The sequence below is a fragment of the Diplotaxodon limnothrissa genome, linkage group LG22 (genome assembly GCF_057381915.1).
Source record: "Diplotaxodon limnothrissa isolate DT_005_m linkage group LG22, D_limnothrissa_male_GT1.1, whole genome shotgun sequence".
NCBI classification, from domain to species: Eukaryota; Metazoa; Chordata; class Actinopteri; order Cichliformes; family Cichlidae; genus Diplotaxodon; species Diplotaxodon limnothrissa.
The window spans coordinates 10257397-10276300 of record NC_140616.1 but is presented as its reverse complement, the minus strand read 5'-3'; the positions used below and the strand labels follow the sequence as shown (position 1 = coordinate 10276300).

The 18904-nt window shown below is 41.1% G+C and overlaps 1 protein-coding gene across 2 annotated transcripts; it reads right to left on the bottom strand.

The window, feature by feature from the left end:
* Positions 1-5227: 5227 nt before the first annotated feature.
* tfap2e (transcription factor AP-2 epsilon) lies at positions 5228-17586 on the bottom strand. 2 transcript variants are annotated; one of them, XM_085346044.1, is made up of 7 exons: positions 17548-17586; positions 14222-14665; positions 12423-12477; positions 8930-9161; positions 6445-6563; positions 5800-5938; positions 5228-5489 (listed from the first exon to the last, which is right to left on the bottom strand). In XM_085346044.1, exons 1-7 carry the CDS (start codon positions 17584-17586, stop codon positions 5228-5230), a joined length of 1290 nt encoding a protein of 429 aa, XP_085202170.1. The 2 variants fall into 2 exon arrangements, with proteins under 2 accessions (XP_085202170.1, XP_085202171.1); XM_085346045.1 differs by lacking the exon at positions 17548-17586 and adding an exon at positions 16756-16782.
* Positions 17587-18904: the final 1318 nt, after the last annotated feature.

Below are 18904 nucleotides of genomic sequence, written 5' to 3'. Positions count from 1 at the left end.
TTTTGTGGTAATTCTTTCTTCTGGATACAAATACATTAAAAGTAGTCTTTTTTAAATAATCTTCTCTTTCTGCCAAACACAAACTTTTCCTTTATCTGCACACTTGTGTTCATATCTCCAGTATATATTTTTATTTTAACAGCTTAACTTGGCAGATGTTAAATGTGCTCAGCCAGTTATGGTGTGTTAATCTCAGGTGTGTCTACACAATCCGAGCTGCAGCACAAGCTGATTTCCAATCCTCTGCTGAGATTTCACTCAAACATTATTCACTGATTTAATTATGTATGTCGGTAAATGTATCGCCGCGCGCATCTGTTAAATGATATTTACCTTTGAACAAGCTGAAATTGTTTGCTAGTGAGCCCTGTGTGTGGTTTGTTAAATATGAGCTGCCACATTTTGATTTACCTGTCAGGAAGAGATTAAACATTAATTATCAGTCAGGTTACATTTTACAGGTGTCCTGATTGATCACGTGAGCAGGTATTTCAAAGCTAGCACAAAAACACAACTTCCCCTGAATCTGATTCCATTTAAGATGATATAACAAGGTTATACCAGGGCAGCTACTCTGGTGTTAACAGAGAGACCAGTCAAACCAGTCAATGGGCTTTCAAAATAAAGTGTTCATATTGTAATCAGAAGAAGGGTTAACAACAAAGAACAACTGACTTCACAACCTCACATACAAATAAATTATAAACTACATTTTCACTTGAAATTTGAGAAGATTGCATACGGCTGATTGGTTCAGTTTGATATATACACCCTGAGATTGTCATTTCAAATTTTAAAGAGAAGTATTCTCATCCAAAGTCAATTTCGTGCATTTGTATAAAATAGTTATGAAGTTTTTTAGCTATAAATTTCCATAAGAGGACTTAAATTTAACCAATTCAGTCTACATCAAGGTCCGAACAGTAGATAAAGTTTGGGTTTGTTTTTTTTAAAGAGGGGCACAAAGGAAAAAAAAAGAAGTAGATGAACCTCGTAAACTTTTGCTACAATAGCTAAAACAGTTTCAGATCGATGTTGGTCTGCTCAGTCTCAGTTTTTTCTCTCCCTAAATATTCAAAGATGGTGTTTAGAAAGGCTAAAAAAAGCAGTTTATCTGCTCAGAGGACGGTGGTTTATGTTGCTAATTATCTCCACTGTCCTGGTTTTTAGTTTTTCACTGGTATTGAGGAAGTGGTTACTTTTCTGGACATCAGCTGAGTTTTTAAATACTTTTTTCTATTTTTTTGGCAAAAATACTAAAGAGAAATACATCCTTGGATCATTCTGTGCCGCTGCAAAAGTATAAAATATCCTTCATTTACACCAAAAGTTTAAGAATTTCTGTTACAGTAGCCAAACCCCCAAACACAGCCTTAAATATAAAAGCTTAAAGAATAGCTCAATAACAGCAAAGTTTGGCAACATAAATACCTCAATGAGGAAAAACTAAATCATGAAATGCATTTAACTAATTAGAGACAACAAAATACAGTAGAAGGCTTTATCAAGTGAAACAGCTCAAATTTATATAAAGAAAAACAGATTAAAAATGGATTTCTAACTGTAAAAGTTTAATATAAACTGAGAATGAATCAAGTGTATTCAGGCTTGCGTTCAGTAAGCATTAAATGGTTTAGAGGGCCACCACTGGACCACGGTCCACACTTTAAACCCTGGATATGTTTATTTTTACCTTTTTATATCTAATTTAAATCCTTTTATTGCTAAAAATTTGTCCAGTACTGAACCTTTAAGTGGAAATAAAAGAAAGGAATCTTTGTGATTCACTAACAAGAAGCTGAAACAAGAAGTTCATCGGTTTTGTCTGCGTATCAGAAGCATTACAGTAAACGAGCACACTTGCATGCAGCTGGAAATAAGAAAACCAGGCCAACCTCACAGCTGAGCTGGTGTGTGTTAGAGCGACTGTAAACCCATGTGTATGAGAGAGGGAGAGGCAGCGTGTGTGTGGCTCCATCATCCCATCTCCTCTCTCCGCCACAGACAGGTGATTAATAAACATTAAACAATCCCTCCTCTCTCAAACACACCGGAATCTGACGGGAAGAGCAGCATATGTTTGCCTGGAGGCACAGAGAGAGATGGAGAGCGGCCCTGCTGAGTGTCAGATAGAGGGAGAGAAAAGGCGTGGTGGTGGGGGGGGGGGGGGGGAGTTAGGTTACAGAGACGGAGATGAAGGGATGGGGTGGGAGGGGTGAGGGCGCTCACACAAGAGGGTAATGAGATGGGAGGAGAGAAGGGGAGATACGGCAGGTAGAGATGTTTGAGAATGTATGAGCAGGCGACATGTATGTGTGCGTTCCCTGGAAAGCAGTAATTGTGCTTAGCGTCTCATTCTGGTTAAATAAAGTGAAGGACTGAGCATGAGCGGTGGTCTGTGGGAGACGCGTGGAACAGACAGATGGGTTGAGGGGAAGCTGAGGTGTGCCTAGTTGGGCGCTGGAGGTCGTACTACTCCCAGGTACAGCGCTCAGGGCTGCAGCTGTGACACTGCTGTCTCCACAGGGGCCTCTGATGGAGGCCTGCATGCAAAAGAGGGTCACTGACGGTTTTTGGGGCCTTTGGGGAGCCATAGAAAGTATAAAAGATGGACATAGCTTCCAGGTCCGAAAGTTATTCCAAGGTATAAGTGCCTTAAATCTGAATTTTATTGAACCTCCACCAGAGGCTGAATCCTCTTGAAAGGCTTGGAAGTCTTTTTGTTGGAACGGTCTTTGGCTTCCTCTCTCTGTGATCTCAGTAAACAATTTTTCGATTAGTTTATATTCTCATTTAGGAGATTATGTACATGTACAATTGGGAAAAAAAAGACATTTATTTTGGAAATTACTGTCATTTTTAGAATCAGAAAGGAAAATGATCCAGAATGTGGTTTTAGAACAAAAGCTTCGAGGATTCAGATCAAGGATTTAAAACATGGCTTCACTAACCAAAAGCTCTCTCTGGCTTTTATTAATAATAATAATAATAATAATAATAATGGTCAGAGACAGTCACAACAGTGCTGCTGGAGGCCATTTTTTAGGTCTGGCAATTCAAATCAATTCAATTCAATTTTGTTTATTTTGTGCCAAATCACAACAACGGCTGCCGGAAGCCACTTGTAAATTATAAACTCGAAAATAATACAAAGAAAATCCCAACAATTAAACAACCCCCTTTGAGCAAGCACTTGGCAAGAGTGGGAAGGAAAAACGCCCTTTTAACAGGAAGAAAAACCTGGCAGAACCAGGCACAGAGAGGGGCAGCTATCTTTTGAGACCGGTTGAGGTGAGGGGAGGAAAACAGGTGCAGTGCTCATCATTTTCCTCTTTGGACAAAGGAGCAGATTCCGGTGCTGCTAATGGGTTAACAACATTTCCCTCCCCTCTCCAGCTCTCTTGGGTAACTGTCCTTCTTTTGAGACTGTGGTGAGACACAGCTAAACTTGTGGAAATGACCTCTATTTATGTGCCATCCCAGAGGAGCCAGATTACCTAACACACACTCTGTAGGGTCCAAGTATCGCCTCGTGCTATAGGTACGCTGACCCCTAGCCACTGTTTTGGGGGTTGTCTAATTGTTGCCCCTCAAGTGCACCTGTTTTTAATTTCATTAACACCGAAGCAGCTGAAACTGATTAACAACCCCCTCGTCTACTTAGCTGACCACATCAATATCCCAGAATATTTACTGACTTGATACTCTGATTAAAATGTTTTCCTTTCATTTTCTTTTTTTCTTTTTTTAGCAGTATCTGGCTGCTGTTGAAATTTGTCAGTGACAGACTGATCCTAACATCTACTGATTTTCTGTTTAATAATGTAAATGTAACTTTTCTTTTGGGTTTGGGCTTTTGGTCCTAACGGCGTCACTTTGGGCTCGGGGTGATTGCTTTGTGACATTTTTTCTGAGAGTGAAGTAGACTCCTGCATCTCCTCTGGGCTCTGCTTTCAAGCTTTAGAAAAACCAGCCTGTAACTGAAGATTTTAGCCAATTTGGTTTGACACTCTGAAGACTTTCACCTCTGAGAGCAGGGTCTAAGTCATGCGTGAAGCCAGGAGTCAGTATGCTCTTATGCGTTACCTCTTATAAAGCACATACATTGTCCCTGTGCTCATCTGGTGGGAGGTAGAGGAGCACAGGCTGGTTTTTTTTCTTTGTTTCTTCCTCAAATTTAGGATTTATTGTGCCTCGTGCAAATTTTTGCCTACTGCAGCTTTAGGTGTTGGATGCAGTCCTTGCTATGACATTTCTGTTGGAACTTTGCCCATGGGGATCAATAAAAATAAAAGGCACAGAGATTTACAATCAAGGCAAATAAAAGCAGTGGCCAGTACCATTCAGCTGCACCTCAAGGTGCTGTTGTTTTTTTTATACTGTATCAAAAACGAGAAACTCCACCACTCAGTTCTTAATTCTTTAATAATATATTACATTTATGCTGTAATACAATAATAATAACAACAGTAATAACATTAATAATAAACATACACAGAAAGTACAAAATGATTTGTGTTATTTTCTTAAGTTACCAACACGCAGTACTTCAAAATAAAAGAAAACAAATCTTCTTTAGCTGCCTCTCGTGCCTTCCTTCACCCTTGCTGCTAGAGAATCCAGAGAACTCGATTTCCCATGACCACCCACCATGAAGGACTACAAATGGAAGCTGGGTTTGTCCAATCGGATGGATCAAAAAGGCTTCCAAAGTTCCAGAGAGGGGCAAAGAGCAGGTTTTTGTCTCGGATATGGCTTATGGCGCTTCCCAGATGAGTTCAGTTAAAACTTTCTTTGTGTGTGTGTGTGTGTGTGTGTGTGTGATGACAGCGGGGGCTTCTAACACACACATAATAGTGGCATGTTTACCAAAGTAAATAAAAGGCAGGGGGAAATAACCAAAAGCATACTGCCATAAGTGAAAACTCATCCTGAAAAGACGCCATCGTGACACCAACCAGCTACTGAGAAGAGAGGTCCATGCGTCATTTTGAGCGAGGTGGCTGTGGACACACATTACAGTACAGATATCATCATAAGCCCCGCCTCCTCAGTGAGAGGGGAGGGGCTATAGAGGTTTCGAGGAGGTAAAAGTCTCAGTTTGTATCCTGAGGGCAAAGGTAAAGATGCAGAGGGTGTCAGTCAAGTCTTTTCTCCCTCTTTTCTCTTCCCTTCTGCCTCTCATCCATCCATCCATGCATTCATCCACACATGTGTTCCCCTCCCTCTATTTGCGGTGCTTCATCTCCTTGTCGTGGTGGCTCTTCCCTCCACCCTCTCCTTTGTCCAGCAATTTGATCGCCTCCATCAGGTAGCTCTGGAAGGCGGAGAGCGCCGCGCAGATGGCGGGTGTACCGAAGCCATGGGTGAGCAGGCTGAAGTGGGTGAGGCTTCCCTGGACGCCCGGCTCCAGGCAGGGGGTGGGTCGACTGGCACCTAGCGGGGAGCGGTCCTGGGACATGAGGTCCACAAACTCTTTACAGATTTCCCTGAGAAGAAACAAGATCAGCCTTTTAGAAGCATTCGACCGTGATCTGTTAGACCTTCATACCTAACAGGAGTTCTCTTTAAATGGCAACTATAATGATCTCATCATTCTTCTTGCAGTCCACAAAGAACACACAAACTAACTTTTTAAATCTTCATGTCTGACCACTTCTGAGAAACAGAATGGCGCTGGTTTTTGTTAGTTGAAAGCAAGAAGAAACGCTGAATATCACCAGCCTCATGCTTTAAAAGCTATTTCATGCAAGATTAATTCAAGAGTGAAATGAGCAGAAGAAGAGACCAGCCACTCACTTGGTGGCGAGCAGCATGCTGCGTCGCGTTGGGAGCTGGTCCGGCTCGCTCTGCCTGCACAGATACTCGGCCGTGGCTCTGGCTGGGAACTCTGTTTCACACACGTAACCGAAATCGCGCGCCAGATGGACGGCCTCACCTGAACGAGGAGAAGAGGGAGTTTGGATTAAAAAGAAGCTCGAGCTGAAATTTGCACATGGATTTATGGGTTGTTGTTTTTTTCACGTTCAGGGCTTCAGTTTAGTTTAAATCAAGTAATTATTCAGATAAAGACTTTTAAATATACACAACTGACTGTTCGGGTCAGGTCAAGATAAACTCACTAACCACTTCGCTCACTTTCACCACTCAAACAGTTCACTGCTCTCTGGCTACAGCTGCAGTTTTTTAAAGGACACCCTCCATGTCTGTGTGTGTGTGTGTGTGTGTGTGTTTGTGTGTGTTTGTGTGTGTGTATGTGCGTGCACTTGTGCGCACGCATGCAGCCATCCATGCTGTGGCTGTTTATTCATGTGTGCTCACGCAGGGATTTTGCTGTGTGAATATGTGTCTCTATCTGTCAGGATGTATGCAGGTCACTGTATATGTGTACGTGCCTCTGTGTATATATGTGTGCGTGTGTGTTTGCATGTGTGTTTTTCCTACCCTCCACTAGAGATGTTAGCAGAGTGACGTTGGCTGCCTTGCGTCGCCCGGCGGGCAGGTTGAGGCCAATCTTCTCCAGACGCTCTCTCAGACAGCGGCCACCATTCTTTGACTTCGCCCTGAGGGGGGGACAGGGAAACAGAGGGAGCAGTTTTAGGAGATGCTTCTTGTGTATTTGTGTGTGTGCGTGCGTGCGAGTGTGTTTGTCTTTATGACTTTTGTTGTGGTGTGCTTCTTTGTGTCCCTCTGTACGTGTGTGTGTGCACGAAGCTAAACTCTCCCTATGTTCCCTGTCAGCTCTGATGCTATCCAGTATTCTTCTCAATGTTTTTCTGCTTTGCCTCTTTATATTCAAGTAAAATTTAAAGCCAATGAATCCTGCTCATTGTTGATTTACTAAAGCTCTTCAGACCTCAACACATAATTCATATAGACTTTATGTTTGGAGACACATACGATTTTCTTTGCAATAACCTTTAAATTTAAGGTAGATGATGGGCAGTAATATATGAAATAAGTAATTCTACAGTGTAAAAAGATATTCTGCATTAAAAATACTACTTTAGAAGAAGCATAGTAAGGCAGTGTTATCAAAAAATCCCTTAAATATTTCTACATTTCATATTAATATGAAATAGGGACTGATTTATGCATCATATGAGAGTTTAAGCCACTTTACAAACTGTAATGTTTTACACGTTAAAATATTCATTTCTCATAAATTCATTTATTCATAAAAATGAACCAAATCATAACAAACATACAGAATAAAACAAATATCTTCAAAATCTGCAACACTGCACCAATTTCCAAAGTAACCAGGTACCAAATAATTGGAATAGGGTTCATTTCTTAATCTGCAAAAGCATAAAGTGGATTAAGCAGCGGTACCTCAAAGTGATAGGCAGCGATGTATTGTTATCACTGGGGTATCTGTATCTCTCTGCAGGGGAGGCACTGGGTTTTTACGGCCCTTTAGATCTTTTAATTATGTCCTCTCAAAGTATTTCAGCCTGCAACTCAAATCATGAAGTTGTTCTCTCGCCCCGAGGCCGTAGTTCATTAAACCGCATTGCTTCTCTTGTGATTTAGTCTCATGACCTATTTTGGGTCCTCGGCGCTGGTCCTGTAGTTAGACTAAAATCAATCTTATTCTGAAAAGCTGAAAGCAGAAACGTCCTAATGTATGGCGTGTATTGTAAAGAGTGAGACCGTTACAATAACTAACGCGACATGATTAATGTGGCCAAAAAGAATTCACAATAGAGATATTAATGAAGTGCAGAAGAGAGAACTGAAATGACAGCTGTGTGATTCATAATTCATAATATCATAATATTAAACATTATTAGACTCTGTTTATTATTGCCATTATATAAATATTTCATTTTTAAATATCATGGTCATTGTTGGTCCTCGTTTATTATTTCTCCTCTATTTGATGATAAAAGAGCCTGACTGGAGTGGTAACTTGATCCCACGCTCAAAGGTCAAAAATACGGAAAATGTAGTTCCTGTGTAGTTTTCTTGTGCTGTTGTGTTTCTAGACTACATTTCCCATAAATCCTGGTTATTGTTTGGTTTTTTATACCTCTCTGAAGAAGATAAAGAAGTCACATGTGCATTTTCCTGCTTTGTGTTGTGTCATAAAGCAGCACCTAGAAGGTAAAGCGTATTATATAGCAGGGGTACCAAACATAAGGCCCAGGGGCGAGAATGGGTCCAGCAAAGACTTCAATCCGGCACAAAGGGCGGCCCATGAAAATTTAGAGAAGAGCAAATATTTTGGACTTTAAACTGTATTTTGTATCATGTTTTAGAGCTTTTTCCTACAGATGAAGATCTCCTCCATGGACACTCATACTATACCAAAGAAATTTATTAATTATAAACATTTAAATGACAGAATAGTTCTTGTTTTTTCACCGTCAAATGCAGAAATTTATTATTATATACAGATTTTTTATTTTTATTTTTTTACATTTTCTGTGAATTAACAAAAACTTTCTGTTTTATAATTACCTAACAGTCTTGGACATGAAAGCTACCAAAATCTTTTCTGTAATTTTACATATTAATTTCTTACAAATTAAGTCCAAAGAGTCGGGCTGTCGGAGCTTCTTCTTATCTCTGGGATTAAATGTGTAGTTGAACTTCTTTACACTGACAGAAAGAAGAGTTTCACTGGCCTGACGCCTTACTTAAGATCAAACTAGGTTTCATGTAGCCCATGATGTAAAATTAGTGTGACATCCCTGTTACAGAAGATCAAATTCAACCAGTTCAACCAGTAACAGATGCTCCTGCTGGGGACTGCTCCGTTTTACCGCATTTTTGGGTCCTAATGAGGTAAAGTTAGCATTTTTCCATTCATTAAAAAAAGAAAAGGTTTGTATTTTTCTTGTGCTTTAATCTTTAAAGCCCAACTAAATAAAAACATCTTTACATCTAAGTCGCACCCTCTCGTTCCCCGTCTGCTTCTCACCTGCGGAGGACTCCTCCCAGCAGAGAAGCGTTGAGGCACTCAGGTGGGGAGAGGCGTCTCTGCACCTCCCCAACTGTCACCTTGTACTTGGAGGTGGAGCTGAGCAGCGACAGGCGACCCGGGACTGAACAGAAGACCTCTGCCGGGTTGGAGACGCACCCCACTCCGAGACCCTCCTTACCGATGGACAAGGCGGACAGGGACGAGCCGTTCAGCTTGGACGGGATGGGAACTGTGGGGCAAAAGGGGGATGAAAGGTGATTATTAAAGCAACAAAGACTGGATGAGGAGGGATAAAAGGATACAGATCATCAATCTTAACATATGTCATGTGTGGCGACGATTGTGTTGTGTGAATGACTGTGTGACAGCGTGCTCCTCCCCTCCTGATTAATCTATTCAGTGCAATGTTCTCCCCTGCGTCGACAGCTCTAATTCTGGAGCGCTGCTTGTTGATTCTGTTCCTTAAGCTGCAGGTGGTTGCATTTTAACTGCGCATTCTTAAATAGCTTCGCTTCGCACCTCGAAGAGCTCAATTTGCACTTAACTATTTTAAATCGAGCTAAGAAGTTACACAGAGAAACCTTCAGGTGACTGGCCAGAGTCAGCAATCGAAGGCTACTCGGGTGTAACACTCAGTGTACCTGTTGCTACCTGAGCAGCAGGGGCAGGGGCAGATTTTGTTTTCTCCAATGTTTATGTTGGGCGATGATGAAATTACTTTCTATTTGAGCAGAAATCCTCTGAATTGAGAAGAGTGAAGGAAGTCAGACGATTTGCTTTAAGACTGCATTTCCTTGGAAGGATACAACGAGTCCTTAGATCTGCTCCTCGTCTGTTTAATGTGTTCTCATTGTGCTTTAATCTTTAGTGTTTTCAGATTTATATGTCTATAATTTTCGCCTCCTGCCACAGATTCAGTTTTCTCCGTATTCACACACTGTGGCCAAATGACTTTTAAAACATCAGCATGCTCCTTTAGAAACGATTTATGTGCACAGTAATAAAAACTGCTAACTATATGTCATCCAGAGTTATGAAGAGACTGTCTTTGGTGAATTATTTTGCTTTTAAATTTGAATATAAGCAGCACAGACATATTTCCATCCTCCTTCACTGCAATGTTGTGCGTGCAAAATCAACAATAAACTCAAACTGTTGGGATTTAGTGAAGCGATGTGAGAGAGATAGACATGTTTATATAGAGTTAACGGTAGAGAGAGGACAGGAAATGAAGACAGAGAGAGCGAAATGAGGGCTGACAGGCTATAAAGGTCCCTGGATAGTCTCAAAATGGGGATTATGTGGTTTGTGATGAGCGCTTTAAGTGACCAAAGAACATGGAAATATGTTGTTTTATTTTATTTATTTTAATTTAGGAGATCCAGTCCTTTAAGGTGAGATACACACAGTTAAATCTCTAGTCTGAGTATCACCGATGACGATGATGATGACGAGAAACTTTAAATCCTAAGCCAATATTTTTGTGGAGGGGAGCATAAATAGATTTTGATGCTCATCATTTTGAGTCTTATAATTATTAATAATTATTCAAAAATCTCATATTCAGATACCAAGGACATGCAGAGGGTTGGTGTGACAGAGGATGAGATGGATGCAAATCAGTCAAGCAGGCAATCCCTGAAGGGAACATCCGAAGGAGGAGAAGAAGAAGGCATACTGCGATAACACACAGTGTTAGGCTTAGCTGTCCTCAATGATCAGGACTCAAAATTTTGAAGGTTAAGGAATAAAATGAAGCAATCAAAGATCTTAGAAATCCAAAAGAATCTCTGGTTAAAGAAACCTTGAATCAATCTGCACGTATGTCTCTTTCATGTGAAAGAATCAGATCTTTTAGTTGAAGGTTGAAGTTGAGGACTTATTTAACTCATGTAATAATAATTCCCTCAGCCTCACTTCCTGTGGTCGTTCCATGCCTCATGGCTCTGCGATCTATCTTCTCCTTTCAGTCTTTTGAAAGAAACATTGTCTGTAAAACTGTACTAACGCTGGCGTGCCAGCTCCCTCGTTGCACTGAGAGGGTGCTCAACGGCGGGTGGCCTCTTTGCAACTCCCTGCTGTGCAGCGCAGATTCCCCCAAACTGCACACAATCTCTAAAATCGCCTCATTCACAACGAGCCGATTAGCCAGGCGACGAGGCCGCAGAGCAGCAGAGTTTTTCTCCAAAGCTCCCCTCCTTTGTCATCTCCCTGCCCCTCCCTCTCTTTCTCTTATCATCTTTCACTCTCTTGCTTGACTCTTTCGTGTGCCTCCCACTTGTCGTACCCCCCCCCCCCCCCTTCTCCCTCCTTGCTTGTCTTCTTCCCCCCTTATACTCTATCTCATTTTTTTCTCCCCCATGGATTTTCTTATTCATGAGGGCTCTAGGTTTGCTCTGCTATCTGCTGCGAGTGCTCGCCGTGGAGAGTCTCGCTGCGGTAATTGATCAATTCTAAGCGTTTGGCAAACAAGTGGAATCACTGTCACTTCATCAGATGACTGCAGCAGAGAGATTCAGGCAGTCTGAATGAAACCAGAAATGTGTAAAGCCGCTCCCAGGGCTTGATTTGGAGAATTACACCAAATCAAGCAGCAGTTTCGGGGGAAACTTTAAGGTGTGGACGGCCAGACCAGTTAGGATTTTTAAGGTTTTGTGCAGTAAAAGAAGCACAGAATGTTTTTGTTTTGTTTTTTTATTGTGCATGCATGGGTAAATTTGAAGTTTTTCTCGTTCTAAAGAAATACAACAAAGAACCAATGTTGCTTAGTGTTATTTCTCTTATTCTGTCAGTCATTTCATAACACAGTGGGTGCCATCTTTAGCCTGTTTTTGTGCAAAACCTCCCTTTTTTTAAAAATGCACCTGAGCAGGGCGTCTATCTGTTTTCAAAGCATCGCGCTCGACACCAGCTACAAATCCAACATGAATTTTCTAATCGCGCCCCTGTGTCTTCTGCCACTCGGAGTCGGTAATATTAGTGTGATCGTACTCTGCAAATTTCTCCACAACTCCTCTTTTATCATGTTCCCCTCCCTTTTCTTCCTTGCCCCACTTCTCTCTGCTCCTCACTCTAAGCCTAACACACACACACTCACAGACACACACGTACACACTCTCATATGACCATGAACAGTTCATTAAGAATGTGTGCCTTTGGGGTGAAGTCTGCAGCTGAGTATTAGAGGACTTCTTGACTTCAAATGAAATAGCAAAACAGAATTATTTATAGTGTGTGAGAGAGTGTGTGTTCATGTGTGCGTGTGTGTGTGTGTGTAAGAGAGAGAGAGAGTGCAAGAGAGTGAGAGAGGCTGGTGTTGGAGTGCCCCTAAACACAAAATCCCCTTCAGCGTGTATGGCACAATTATATAGGTGCACACTTAGACACAAATGCACACATACACAATTGATCTTTTCTCTCTTGCTCTCTGACACACACACACACGCACACGTGCACACACAGACGCACACGCAGCTCTTCTACCTCTTACCTTTTTTAATGACAGAGTGGTCGAGGATGCCCAAGGCTGATCCTTCCTCCATTCCCTGTGTCAGACAGACAGACAGTCACTATCATTTATCCACCGGCCTCAGAGCCACCACACACTCACACACAGAGACACACACAGAGATATACAGCTTGTCTCTCTCAGGCCAAAGCAAGATGGAAGGTCCAACATTTACTTTCCCCTCACAGCACATATGAGCACCATCAATATCGAAGTAAATAATAAAAGCAAATTTGATTTAGTGCAAGTTGTTTTGTGCAACAGAGAAAGTAAATGAGTTGAAGTTGTGACGCACAAAGCAGTTTACATTTCTGTTTAATCAAAAAGAAGACATGTCACTTCATTTCAATTCTTTTAAGCCTAAAGCAATAAAACGTTTGGAACAAAGGCTATTTTTTGGACAGAAAAAGCAACATAAAGCAACATAAAAATCATTAATACATCTGCATAATATGTGTTAGGTAAAAATAAATAAATATATCTTTTTAAATCTTAAGAAAATGCGATTTACTGATAAGTGAAGTGTGGCTCAGCGATTCAAAGACTAAATTAGAAACATTTGGAGTTTTCTCTGATTGAAAGTAAAATCATGTTGCAGGGCCCGAGTCTCATGTTGCCTCCTTTGTGCTGACACTATGAGAGGGTTCAAACGCGGAGGATATAATCCATTAATCAAATAAAAGTCCCTGTCAAGTGGGAGCGTTTAACAGCAACATGCCCGGGTTGACTCCTCGCCCGGCGCTCCTCTCAGACGTTTCTTTTCTATTAATGACCGTGCAGATCAATTGGTCTCGGTGTGTGTGTGTGTCTGTGTGTGTGTTTTTTTTTTCTTCTGCGAGGAGGCAACAAACAGCGTCTGCAGCTGCACCTGCTGCAGGGAAGCTGACTGCTCAATAAACCATAGAAACTATTCTTCTCCCCCTAAAAACCTGCAGAAGGCAAAAAGGCTGCAGAATCACTTTGTGTCTGCGCGAGACGGAGGATAATGCTGGAGTGGATAATAAAATGGAGTGAGGCCAAATTGCTATCATTCATTTAACGAATGCAGTTTTTTATATTCATATTTTAGGGTATCGTTTTTATTGTGGATAATCCATTAAAAAAAGCTTAGAAAAAAAACGTATATACAAAAAGATTTCAAGTAATAAAACTGAAACATTAACTGATATAAAAACCATCTAAGACATGTCGTTATTGATCATGTCCAGCACAAACGGATAAAGCAGGAAAACAGACAACTGTAAGATGTAGAGATTTAGAAATTTAAAGAATATTTTTCTCTTGTCTTGAGAAATCAGCGTGCTGCTGTTTCCTTTGCTGTTTCTGTGTCAGACGCTAAAATTAAAGTATCAATTTTTAGGGAAAAATATAAAACTGCAGCTCTGAAGGTGTTTTAAAAAATAAAAAAACAAAGAAATAACATAAAAAATAATTTTAAATTAATTACCAGAGTTGTAAATTACACGTTTCGCTTTTTATGTAGATGTTTTAGTGTGGCCTGCATCTTTATAAACTCTTATTTGGAATTAAAGATAAATTGCCCTGAGGCCTTTTCGCCGCACTGCGCGTTTTCTAGTATTTAGTAGAATTTAGTAGTATTTATTTACATAAGCTAATTTTAAAATATTTCATTGTCGTAAAGGATAATTATTGAAGCACAACAAATACGAGCGTTTTAAGAAAAAATGCGTGCGTCTTTATCGTGTGCCGATTGACTTTTACGCACGGACTTCTCGAGCAGCAGTGCCAACGCAACACAAGCGGAAAAACAAAAAAGTCACCTGAAGATCATCCAGGCCGTGATGTCCCAGGTGCATCCCGAGAGGACCGTCTCCGAGAGCTGCAGCCCCTTCCCCGAGACCGTGCAGCAGCCGCGGGACAGCTGGATACTCCCGACGGGGGTCTAGGCTCAAAGCCCGGTGAGACTGTGATAGTAGCCCCCCTTCCTCGGAGCGCGACCTCTGCGAGTGCCACGCTGCTTGCTGGTGCTGATGGATGGAGTTGATGGAGGGGTAGGGGTCTGACAGGTGGGAATAAGCAGAGTCCTGGCTCTGAGAGTATGGCAGTGAAGACTGTGGATATGGGGGTGGAAAGTAGGGAGGCTGGAAGTCTGAGGCCGGAGTGTGGCAGAGCGGGGGAGCCGAGGAGTAGGCGGCCTGGTTCAGGGAGGACAGCTGGGAAAGGCGCCCGCTCGGCGAAGAGCCGCTTAGTCCGTCTGCGCGGTCCTGCAGAGAATCAGAAAGTTTGTTTCATATCAGGAGCTCAACGTGCTCAGAGTTTCAGGGTTAAAAACATTGAGCTCAGAGAAAAAATATTTTAAACCAAAGCGTTATTTCCATAAAGGAATCGAGATTTTAAAAAGGAAAAATAAAAGAAACAAACAAGTCACAAAAACGCAAAATTAAAATATGAAAAAAAGTTTTAATGTGTCCAAAATAAAAGTCGTGAATCCATAAATAAATATTTCCATTTCATTAGGGAGGGATGGAAATAGCAGCTGCGCTTGAAGTGATGCGCCGTGGCAGAAGACGCCCTTGGCATCGCTGTTGAAAAGTGTCAGAAAGGTCACTGCCACCAAGGAACTGCACAAAGGACAGGTAACGCACAGCAACAATAACAACAGCAGCACGTCGCTCCGGGAGGAGGCTCCATCTGTAAATAATCAGGGACTGCGTCAACAAACACAAACTGACCCCACGAGTGAAAATTAAAGCAAAAGAGGGGTTCATTCAGGCTGGCAAGGCGCGCGAAACCAAACGATAATTCAATGTGACTTCACAAGTTTGACCTCTCTTATTAAAAGAGATGCCAGTATGTTCACGCTGTGTGTGTGTGTGTGTGTGTGTGTGTGTGTGTGTGTGTGTGTGTGTGTGTGTGTGTGTGTGTGTGTGTGTGTGCGCAAACATGTAGTCCCCTAGCCTACATTTGGGCTCACACACACACGCATCCCGGTGAAATTTGATTTTTTTCTCAAAGCTGGGTCAACCTGATCGATGCTGTTGTGGTGGAAACAATGTCCATTATCTCCCTGCCAAAAATGCCGCCTTAAAAGCAGATATCGGTCAGCCCGGCACAGCTTTATTCGTGCACCGCCTTTCACCCACAGATGAATGAAAAAGTGCATTTCGGGCAACAAGGAAAGAATGGGCAAAACAATTAACAGACAAACAGATATTTGCAAAAGTTTTATAACAACAAACAGCAAAATGTTTTTTTTAAATTAAAAAATACACTGTAAATATCGAAAATGTCAACAAACGAGAGTCATAAATAATAAAGAAAAAATAAAGAAAGAGAAGAAAGGTAAGATTATAAGGTAACTGATGGGCCACAAATGAGAAGACACCTTAAGTAAAAGTGAAAATAATTATGTCTTCGGGTTTCTTCTTCTTCTTTCTTTTTCTTTTTTTTAAATCTCCACTGAGGTGCAGTCCACCATTCCCTGAGGCAGACTGTTCCTGAGACTGGGACCACAGTGGCTCAGGGATGGTTCCCCATGCGTTTTTATTAAGATCCTTGGGAGAACCCGGAGGCCGGCTGCACAGAATGTAAGCCGGGATCCGCTTTGGTACATAACTATAAAACATGTCAGAGAGACTGACTGCTGCCAGGCCATTAAAACCCACTCAAATCATCTCTCAAAGAAATGCAACCTAATAACTTTAAATTAATATTATTATGGGCTTTCATATTTGTGATCAAGGTCGATATTCAGTACTACAATTACTCATACTGATTGTGCGTACTTGTGCATTTCAAATTTTATTCCCCAAATTCTCTCTATATAAAAAAACTGCAAAACACAGAAAAAGATGAGCATCTTTCCACCGTGTGGACTCCTCATGGTCACTGTCTCAGCTGCTGTGACCGTGTGCAGACAGACAAAGAGCATCTCTGGGACAGATGCGCGGCGCAGTGTCAGTAAAGTCAAATTTTTGAAGTATCTGTGATTCTTTGGAACCACTTCTACAGGAAACCGAATTAACAGCAACGGTTGAACCACAAATCTTATATGATTTAGAAAACAATAAACATGAATTACTATTACTCTGTAAGCTGACAGCTGCTGTAAAGAATTCAACGCACTGTTTAAGTCTTTTTCTGTATCTTAATATACTCCAATTTTGTTAATTTGTTTTACCGCCAGCTGCAATTGTTTTACGCACGTTCTATAAGGTTTACTGACATTTCTAATGCAAAAAACAAAATCCTTGTAAATTTGTGTTACAGTAACGACTAACAGACACCAGCAGCCCTGAAAATACTAAAAAAACAAACAAAAAAAAACAACCCAGAACGACTCTGTCTAACTTACCATAGCTGAATAGGTGTGGATTAACATCTGGACCAGTCTGGACAGATCCCCAAAATTTAAAATTCAACGGGAGTCGAAGGCTTCCCACGGCTCATAAGGTGTCACAAAAAATGTTCCCAGATGTAATCCAGGCCTTTATTAAAGGTCCATTCAATTCAGAGGTGCTGATATTTACTTTTCCTTATCTCTCTGTCTGCCGGAGCTCTTTACGCGCAGATGAAAAGCAGCTGCCAGATACGAACACGCGCGTACAACACAACACAGAGTCCTGCAGCCTCTCCATGAGCGCACTACTTATAGGTTTTGCGCGCACCCGGCAGAATAAGGGGAGGGGTCGAGAGGAGCCACTTCTCTTAAAGAGATATATTCCTTCGCTTGCTTGTTTTGCCCCACGCTGATTGTACCGTTAGCTTTATTGTTGCCTTTTAAAATAGCATCATGCAGGCTTTGCGCACGAAGTAAGACCCCAGATGGGTTTTATTAGTAGTAAATATCCCTCAAAAATTCACATTTTCAACAAGGAAATCATCTCCCGTGATTCTTTTAACGTCTACGTTAAAAAGTTAGTCTTTTTACGCACGAAATTTTAGAGGGATGGTTTAAAAATCTAAATTATTTTAATTGTTTCAACTTTTTTAATACACCTTGAGTATTTCACGGTTTGAACCGACTTAAATTATCTTCTGTCATAAAAAAATAAATACATTTTAAAAAGACGTGTGCACCTTTTTACGCGCTTCTATATAAAACATAACAGACTCACAGAGCCCACCAATGAAAATAAAACTTTACCTGCGCGTTGTCAGTTTTAGTTCGGGATTTCCAGAGCATGATGGCGCTCGGGCTGTACGTCAAGCTGCAGCTGAGGGGTTAGAGATGGATGGAGAGAAGAGAGGAGACAGGCTGAAGGTGCAGAGGGGAGTGAGTTACTTTGAGAGAAGATGCAGTAGTTTGTATGGATGAGTCAGAGAATAGAGCCGGGTGTGAGGAGGGGGTGTTAGAAAAAACACAAAAGAGGGCGGTAGGTGACACGAGTCGAGGAGGGGGGCAACTGAAAACTTTTGTCACGGTTGGTGTGAGGACCATAGGATCAGCGGTGGAGGGGTTAAACATAGCTGATTGGTGATAATGGCCTGACAAATTATCAACCTAATCAAAAATTCACTTTAATACTTAGAAATATTCCAGAACTCAAAAATAAAATTTTCCCCGCATTTCTGAGTAAGTCTAACATCCGCTACAGCATTTAATTCTTGTTGCTAGATGACTGATATGCGCCAATTTAAGACTTTCAGCGTCCAGTAAAACGATGTCATAACTAAACACTTTGTTCTCTGTGCTGAGGTTTTTTTTCCACCACATATTGTTTTATTAATAGCTTCACTATAATTTAATTACCAGCCTAATAATTGAAACTACTAAAACTCTGGAAATGTGGATAACGGAAGAAGTTTGCCAGTAAACAAGAACTTCACCACACATTAAGTGTCATTGCGCCATCTAGTGGAAACCGACTGAATGCCTGTTCAGTGATATAAGGAAAATGTGCTTGGTATAAATGTACACCAGCCCAGTTCGCATTACACTGAACGTTTGACATAATACTTAAATTACAAGATTCTAATCAAATGATTTAAATTTAGCATTATTTTAAGTTCATGTAATGGCCAATGCAATAATATGACCTTTGAACAGGAAATTTAAATGTTCACATCCAACCTCATAATGCAGACCTGCATCATATTTAATTTATGATGCAATTACAGCACAAAACTGTCCTCAAAGCAGCAGCTAGTAACAGACAAAGCTGTAAAAACAAAAAAGCAAACCCAAAACACAGTGTTCTCTAACAAAAATAGTTCTTTATTAAAGGCATTTACATTTTCAACAGTTGCATTTAAGAAACAGCTTGTGTGCATTTTCAGCTCCTTGTGACAGGTATAGCCGTCTCTGTAAGGATTTACCTGCAGAGCTCTCAGATGTTTTCAATGATTTATGATGAAAACAATAAAGTAGGTCAGTCAAACGGGGCACATTCAGAGAAATGTGCACAGAAATGCATGATCCTCCTCATTCCTATTAAAACTAGACATTTCGGCAGACATCCCCAATTTATTAATTAAAAAAAAAAAAACCCATCAGAGCAAAC